The 9595-nt window shown below is 34.6% G+C and overlaps 1 protein-coding gene across 1 annotated transcript in view; it reads left to right on the top strand.

The window, feature by feature from the left end:
• The window catches only part of LOC150107875 (ER lumen protein-retaining receptor-like), a 78009-nt gene extending 69220 nt beyond the window's left edge, over positions 1-8789 (top strand). Inside the window, exon 4 of the mRNA XM_090415402.1 lies at positions 7612-8789. Coding sequence (XP_090271528.1) covers positions 7612-7646 — 35 coding nt within the window. The 3' untranslated portion in view covers positions 7647-8789. The remainder of the gene's footprint in view (positions 1-7611) is intronic.
• Positions 8790-9595: the final 806 nt, after the last annotated feature.

The following is a 9595-nucleotide window of genomic DNA, read 5'->3' on the forward strand; positions in this document are numbered from 1 at the left end:
GTGCCAACAGCATCAAACGATTGAACCCCTTCCAACTACTAACCGCACTCAAACAAGCTTAAGTTTTTGCATGAGCCATTAGTAGCAGAGGCTCTACCAATCAACCAACCTTACTTTGAAAGACCCTTAAACGAACCAAACAGTGGCAGAACAGTAGTAGAAAATTTTCAGGACGAATGCAGAGAAGAGTACATATCAATACTTGAGGTAGAAAAAGCTGTCCAAACTTGAAATATGGAAAGGCAGTTGGAGTAAACGATATTCAAATAGAAATGCTGTTTGAATATCATCTACTTCCATATACCAAGTATAGAGGTATAAAAGTTTTGAAGTGACTATACTGAATAATTCAGAGGGGCCTGGTCAGTAAGTCTAATTTTCAATAATTTGAGTAGAGCTCTCATAGTACCCTATGTGTCTTCTTGTATCTTCTCTATAAAAAAAGGGGAATAAAACTGAATGTGAGAATTACAGAGGAATTTCTCTACTAAGTGTTCCAAGTAAGATTTATGCAAGCATACTGTAAAACAGGCTGAGAAAGATTGTGGGAGAGAAACTTGGAGAAGAATGAGCTGGATCCAGGGCAAATAGAGGTTGTCAAGATCAGATTTTCACTTTACGACAAATTGTAGGAATATGACAAGGATATGTACTTAAGTTTTGTAAATCTGGAAAAGGCATACAAGGTGCTCAGAGAAAAGCTTTTCAAAATACTACAATTATATGGGGTGAATGGAACATTATATAGAGCAATATATAGTCTATGTTTAAGTTGTGTCAACAGTTAGAATTGAAGGAAATACAGGAAGATGGTTTGATGTAAAATCAGGAGTAAGAAAGGATGCACATTATCTCCACTCTTATTCATCATTTATATGGATCACATTATGAAAGAAAGTGGCATTAGGCCTGACATTAGAATTGGAAATGTCAGATGATGTATGTACTCCTGAACACATCTAGTGCAAGTTTCCGGGATTCATTAACTAAATTGAATAACATCTGTAACAAATTTGGCATGAAAATCAGTAATAAAATGACCAAAACTATGGAAAAAGGCAGGATCATAGAAAACTTCAGCTGCATTCTGAATGGACATCCTATAGAACAAGTAAAATATTTCAGCTATTTAGGCACATGTTTTAGTGAAGATGGCAGGTTAAATCTGGAAACAGACAACAGAATAATCAAAGCTGTATAGTGGTAGCCAGCTGAATAAATTTATATGGAATAAGAGAGCAATTAGCTGAAACACCCAACTAGCAGTATATAAGGCAGTGTTCAAACCAATATTAAGTTATATATCTGAGAGTTGGGTTAGAAATAAAGCACTTGATGGCAGAATCATATTAAAAATGAAGGTATTAGAAAGGAACTTGATATTATTATTATTCAAGAATAAGTCAGCAGAGCTACTCTAAGGTGGTATAGCCATTTAAATAGAATAGGTGAAGAAAATTAGCAAAAGAGGTGTTTGATGCTGAGATGGCAGGAAAGAGACCTAGAGGAAGACTAATGTCTAGGTGGATTGATTCAGTCAGAAGTGCCTTAGAAGCACGGACTGTTAGATGTGACAATACTGGAGTGCTCACAAGTAATAGATTGATTTGGAGGAAAATTGTTGATAGGACATTAATAATAATGTAAACCTAATCATGTAGTGCTGTCAATATAATCTGAATACCCTTTGATGGTACATATCAGGAAATTGATGATGATGACTTTGGTCATTAGTCACAAATTGACAGAATTTTACTGTGCATATGAAATATAGGAATTATTAAGCATATTAAGCCTTTCTTCTGTTTTTCATCCTGTTAATTCTAATGTTAATTATTAATGTCCTAATGTCCTTATCTTAATTATCAAAGAAAAAAAGAAGTTCAGTATGCATTGGTGAAGATGTTTCCAATAGGAGTTCTGAAAGCAGGTAGTGCACCATTCATGACTATGTTAAGTAAAATTTATACAACATGCGTAAGACAGAAAACGCATACCGATGAGTTGGAATAATGCTATCCTTATTATAGTTATTTAAAAGGGAAACAGAGATGATATTAAAAATTACCACCCTATCAGTCTCCTTTCAACAAGGTACATAATTGTTTACAAAAATCAATAGCAACTGAATACAAAACAAACTATATTTTTGCTACCCTTCAGAAGAAGTGGGATTCAGAGAAAATTATGTCACTATTCTAATGGCATGATATGTAATAAGACAAATAATTGAAAAGACAAATGAATACCAAAAACCCTTAGGTCTGGCAGTTATTGGCATTTGATTCACTCTCAGCATTAGCTATTTTAAAAGCATTTAAAAAATCAAGAAATTAGAATAACTTACATTGATTATTTAGCAATATATATAAAAATTCAGCTACATCTATAAAATCAAGAACAGATAACAAATTAACTATAAAAATGTGAGTTAGACATGAAGATGCCATTTCACTTGAATTATTTACAGCATCCCTAGAAAAAATTTTTCATCATCATCATCATCATCATTAAATTCTTGCCATGTACCCTCAAGGGGTGTACAGGATATGATAGTACTACATGAAAAATTTACATCATTACTAACTTCCTATCTACAATTTTCCTCCAAATCCGTCTGTTACTTGTCAAGACTCCAACATTATCAGATCTTATATGTCTATCGTCTAAGGGACTTTGTACAGTATCAATCCACCTATATCTTGGTCTTCTGGGTCGTTTTCCTGCCAACCTAGCAGAGAACACTTGTTTTGCTAATCTTTATTCGTCCATTCTGTTTAAGTGACCATACCACCTGAGATTAGCTCTGCTAACGAATTTCTGGATGCTGACAATGTTAAGTTCTTTTCTAATATCCTCGTTTTTAGTATGATATTGGCATTGATGCCATCTGTTCATGCCTCTAATCTTTCTCAGGACTCTCATATCAGCAGTCTCTAGTCTTTGGTCAAGTGTTTTACCTCTGACCCAGCTCTCAGATCCATAAGTTAAAACTGGTTTGAACACTAAATTGAAAGCCAAACGGCTATTTTTCTGGCATCCTTAATAATAATTAAGGGGATACAAATCCCTTGTTGTTCAACTGCCAGTAAGCAAAACTCTAAGATCGAGAACTACGAATCTATGAGTTTCATATATACCGAAAAACTATCAGCGAATCCAAGTGTAAATGACCACTTAGTAGTACAACACCAAGACAACTTGAAGCAAAGGTGAAGCAAGCTCCCTCACTATCCTTGAAAAAGGTCCAGTAGTATTACTGTAAACCCATTACCCCTGTCCAGTTCAGCCGTCACTGTGTTATAAAATGTGAGCAAGTTACTGAGGCATGATCTACCTTTCACAAAACCATGTTGTCCCCCCATACAATATCCCATTTTCATCTATCCAATCCTGTATTATTTTCTTGACTAATTTCTCTAAGACCTTGACAATGATTCCTGATATGCTAATCAGTCGGTAATTTACAACAGCAGTCTTGGAACCACCTTTATGCAGTGGAACTATTTTCCCCTCTTTCCACCCCCTCGGGACTAACCCAGACACGAGACTCAAATTAAACAAAATGGTCAAGGGTACCGACAATTCTTTAGCTGCTTCTCGTACAACACGAGCTGGTATACCATCCAATCCCACAGATGTATTGACATTGAGGTTATGCAATAGACTACTGACCTCCACTTCATTCACCACGATTCCCGTATAATCTACTGGTTTAATCGTTTCTGCAATGTCACCACCTGGATGATATATTCTTGCAAAGTGCTCACTCAGTAACTAAACTATCTCAACTGATTCAGTTACCTCCCTACCATCGGCATTCTTTAAAATCATTCTGCCATGTATATTTTTCCTTTTACTTGCTATATATCTAAAAAACTGTTTAGGATTCTCTTTAGCCTGCATGGCCAATGTTCTTTCGTAATCCTTTTTTGCTTTTCTTACCACACTCGTTACCCTTCTGGCCTGCGCTTTATACCGTTCGTGTGCCTGCCGCTCACCTTTCTCCTTAAATTCCCTCCATAGTTGTTTCTTTTATCCAGCCCAAGCTTAATGGTGTTATTCATCCATTTAACCCCTAGTTGATTTATTATTCGGACTCTAGGTATACAGTCAGCCATTGCTTCATGCAAACACTTCTTAACTACCTCCCATGCACTATCGACTTCTAGTCCTTGCAGTTGTACATGCCATGGCACTGAACCAATCAAACTCCTTAGCTTGTCATACTTTCCAGCCCAATAATTCCACATATACCCTGTCTTAATTGAAAATTCTACACCTTTAGCCACCTCCCAAGTCAAGACCCTATGATCACTCTCACCGATTGGTGGCAATGTGGTCATATTTGTTAAAGCCAAATCCTCAGATGTAATTACTAGGTCAAGCACTCTTTGTCGCAGATAGTTATCCCTTAATAACCGCATAAAATCCAGTTCCTTCCTCCCGTGTGTCCTCTCCTCACTCCAATCAATGCGACCATAGTTGAAATCTCCCATAATAATCACCCTCCTTCCACTCATTTCTTCTATTTGCTTGTGCATACTGTCACCTCCATCTTTTCCATCACCTGGTCTATAGTAGCATCCAATTGTATATTTAGTTCTGCTAGCCACAATCTCACACCAAATGGCCTCAAATGTGCTCTTTTCTCTATCCTGCAATTCAACTTCTAATCTCCTTGGCTGCAGCTCATCAGCTATCATCAACAATACTCCTCCCCCCATTTTATTCTCCCTGTCATTCCTGAACACACTATACCCATCACATTCAATCCCACTAGCTATATCATCTACAGTCAGCCATGTTTCACTAATACTAATAATCTGTGGTCTGGAAGTGCCGACCATGGCCAAAAACTCTTCCTTCTCGTTCCTAATACTCCTAGCATTAGTGTACATGAATTTAAAACCCCCGTTAGCCCCAACCCTACCTTGATGCCTTATATTAACTATCCCACTCTGATTTGTTGTCCTTATTTGCTCGGGCATATTATATTGATTCTTACATTCAACTGCCTCCCTAAGGACTGTATATCTACTCCCCCCCTTAATAAATCTAGTTTCCCTGAATTTACACATCCACCACATTCAGCAACACTTTCTCAAGTCTTCTTACACAGTAACCATTCAAATGCAAGCCATCCATCTTATATAAATCCTTTCGCCCATCGAACTCACTCCACACGTCCACAAATTCCACGCCACTCATCATACATAATCCACGCATAAAGTCATTCGCAATTATGGCCCTCCTTTTAAACATTTCACTGTCATACTGTGGCAAAAGACTAATCATTCTAACTCTCTCACTCTTTTCTTTTGCTACCTCAAACAATTCATTCAGGTCTTCTATCATTTCCATTTTGTCTCCTTTCAAATCATTCGTACTTGCCACAACAATCATTTTTTCACCCGTTCCTTTTGCTCTCTAATAGACGCAGTTACATCCTTTATGGTCACACCAGGTTGGTACGATTTTGTCAAATCCTCTACTATCACACCTCGTACTAGTGAGTCTCCATACAGCACTCTATCCTTCATTTTGTTCATGTTCACACTCATATGTCTATTTTTCCTGTCATACTTTTTTATTATTGTAATATAAATTAATATTTATTTATTTATTTATCTGCCTCTCTTCTCTGGAACAGCCCTCCTCACAGTTTGCCAAGAATTAAAACCTCCATTTCAAGAATATCTATAGGTTCTTTTCCTTTCTGCACATTGTGCCAGTGTACTATATTTTCTACAGTTTCTCATGCATCATATTAATATACTGTATTTTTCGATAGATAACACACATTATCTATGCAAAAAAGTCTAAAATCGTTAAAAATGAACATGCGCGGTATACATTTCAAAGGTATGAGAGGTAAATCAAATGTAATAACAAAACTAAGGTAAAGTATTACTTAATATTTATTGAACATTACACTTCAAATCCAAAAAATTCTTCATCAGACTCAATATCGAAACAATCAATTGCATTAAAAATTTCGTTTGGTATTTTTTCAGCTTCATAATCATTGTCACCGGACACCACTGCATTCCCTTGTGCTTTAATGAAACCATTTCTAACACAGTTTTCACTTACAGCAGTGTAACTATCTTTGTATGACGTTCTTTTCATCTGCCCTGTTTTGTTATATTCATGGATGCCATTCATCATCCAGTCTTCCCACTTAGCCCACAAATTGTCTTTGAATGGTTTATTTACTGCAAGATCAAGGGGTTGGAGTTTTTTGTTAAACCACCTGAAATGACGGCCAATTTGGAATACTTACAATTATTTTAACTTCTGCTGTCATGGGTGCCCTACACAAATCCAACACTAACAAAGATTTTGGGTTGAAAAATGCCATTTTTCTCTTTTGCCACACGTTCTCCAACCAAAATTTCATAACCTCAGAATTTATCCAGCCTTCATCATTAGTAGTAACAATAATATCTTTGGAATCACAACCTTTTGGAATAGTCTTTCTTTTGAAAATCACCATCGGTGGCAGTTTGGAACCATCTGCAGTTACGCAGAGAACCACAGTAAAGTTAGACCTTTCGTGTCCTGTTGTAGCAACTGAAACCTCTTTTGCTCCCTTCAGATTCACAGTCCTAGAACTAGGCATGTCAAAACTTATGGGAACCTCATCCATATTTCCAAAGTGACAATCATCAACCCCACACAAGTTTTCTCCCAGAAACAAACAAAATTTAGCTACTTTCACTTCCCAGTCACACGGCAAATTTTGTCCAACACTAGTGGAGGAGCACACACTCAAATTGTTTCTCTTCATAAATTCAAAAACCCATCTTGAGTTTTTGAATTTATCAGTAGGCTATGCCTTGAAATCCTTTATATTATCGTTTTGCGCAATTCTTTTTGATTCCTGCAACACTCGGACAGTAGATATTCTCGTACCTTTAGCTCTTTCACTAACAACCCAATCAAACAGTTTTTTTCCTATGGTTGGCCACAAGCACCTTCTAAACTTCATAGCACGTTTCCTCATATGTAAACATTTCAGAACTGTTTCAGCCTTTCGCCATTCACGAATACTGCTTTCTCCAACACTGAACAATCTTCCAGTTTCACGATTCCTTTTTCCTTTGCTGCTTCTAGCACTTCAAATTTGAACTGTGCTGTGTAGGATTTTCTCCGAGAAATACTTCTGTCTTCATGTCGACCACTGCTACTAGCAACGCATGTGTTTTTAAAGAATTCTTCCGTTCTCTGTCTGTACTTCCTAACTCTACCGCTAGTTGGCGCATGCACGTTATCTATATGAAAATGTTGGGGGGGGGGTGCACGTTATCTATCGAAAAATATGGTAACAAGCAAAATAAAGAGATGTACTATTAGTTAAAGTATTTGCCATACTTTTACTGATATTACGTCTCTTTTCACTACCGGTTAAAGTATGGCATCATCTCTGAGAGTCCAATAATTTTTTTTCTTGCAATTGTTTCATAATCTTTTGTCTTCATCTTCATATAGCAGTTTGCACACATGATATTTTTGTTATTGAATAATAGTAGTACCTTTTAATTGTATTAACAGAATAATTAACTTCATGTTTGTTTGCATAATTTTTTTTTTTTTTTTTCCTTGTAGTTATCAAGGGTAAAACTTTGAAACTTCCAGCCTAAGTAACATTTTTGAGCAATTATCATACTATTACCAAAGATCTGGAGACAATAGCCACATGAAAAACAAACCACACCATCTTTGGACATGGAAATCATTTGCATTGGCACTACAGGATATCAGTTTCAAGCAACAATAGTGGATATTTTTGTAAAAGCCTGTTAATTCTGGACATACATTTATTGATAGTAGGGGAACAAAAAAAGCTAATGTGATGTTTTATTTTTTCCTTTACATTTACTAATATTATTTTGTATTATGTAATGTCATGTATTTTGTGGTGTACTTTTTTTTCTTGTGTTCACGACTTAACCAATTTTTTTATATTTATTTATTTTTTTTTGTTATTATTACTCTAGAAAATAGTTTGCTGTGCTCTCTTAAAGAAAGATATTTTAAGATTTTTTATTATAAAAAGCTTAGATTCATATCAAGACAGCAAGATTTGTAATCTACAGTGGTATGCAATCACATAATGCTTTTGTAATTAAAATTTAAAAAAAAAACAACTAATTTGTCTGTAATTTGATATTTTGAAAATTCTGTTAGTAAAAACCAATAAATATGTACAAATGCCATTTATATTTAGTCACACTCCCAAAGTATATGCCTATCTTTACTTTATCTCAGAACACCTTTTTAATTGGTTAATGCTGCAAACAAGAAAGCTGAATATCATTGTCTGTTATTATAGTCTGCTGGTAGGCATTTCTTCTCACAGAATCATTATTTTGTTTTATAATATATGGATTGTAAAAAAAAAAAAAAAAAAAAAAACCTTACATTTTAGAATTAAGCTCAATTAGAATCATTATGTAGTTGATTGTTTCGGATGTGGTCCAGTTTAAAATGCAATTTTACCATTTCTAGTTGATGGCAGTAGCAGGGTTGTGACAATAAATGTTTGTGCTACTCTAATTCAGAATTAATTTTGAAGTCAAAACATATAAAAATCATCTGTTTCACTTTAATGGATAATAATTTATACAAACGTTCATACAGAAATCGAGTATTTTCTGATTTTCGTCAAAAATAACGGAGGAGAAATAAAAAAAAAGCTAAAAGAAGAAAAAAAATCTGCAATATCAAATTTTTTCATAAAACTATGGATGGATGTAGATAAATAAAAATATTACTCAATTTCATTTTGTGCAGTTAACTTTCATCTTAAATTATACAGAATTATGATCACATACCCTCATAGAATGAACTTGGTAAAGCAGACTGTTTTCATCATTCCAAAAAATGAATTATATCTTGTGACTGAACTTGAAGCTGTTACTTAGTGTTATTTATACTTAATAAATGCTCTGTTTCTTACAATTTCTTGCTATTTCCAGTTTTTATTTTGTAAGTAATATGTTGAACTTTTGTTTTGTTTTCCATAAAATTTGCACTATAGTGATTGGATTTTTCTTTCTTTAATTATAATTTTAGTTGAACATAGTAGTGTGACTTGAAATACTATGAATGCAATTTGCAGCTGAAATCAAGAATCAGCAACTTACTGATACCACTTTCAATAATTAGTGGTATCTTTGGTGCTGCTCTAATTTCAGAGGGAATTTGTCAGCTAAGCAGCTGCTTCAAAATTGCAGCTAACCTTTTGGAGTTTTACTTTACATCTAAACATTTTCCCCATCTGATCATTTGTCCCAATGAAATGAGGGCTGATTAAATGTCATACATATCATTGCACATAATTTTTTTTTTATATATATTGCAATGGAAATGAGAAAACTATAATGTTGATTTTTAGAAAAGGGAATTTTTAACAATTCAGCTGTAAATTATGATTCTAATATGAATCAATGAACTATAATTCCAATAAGGTGGTTCATAGTACATCACACAAATTTTAAGTTTTGCTTTCACATCTTTTCCAGTATTTAAAAAAAATAATTCTGTCCATTTTTTTTTTTTTTCACTTTCAGAGTGACATTTTTTTTGG

Source organism: Typopeltis vanoorti, chromosome 3 (assembly GCF_054136105.1).
Source record: "Typopeltis vanoorti isolate ZY-2024b chromosome 3, IOZ_Tvanoo_1.0, whole genome shotgun sequence".
NCBI classification, from domain to species: Eukaryota; Metazoa; Arthropoda; class Arachnida; order Uropygi; family Thelyphonidae; genus Typopeltis; species Typopeltis vanoorti.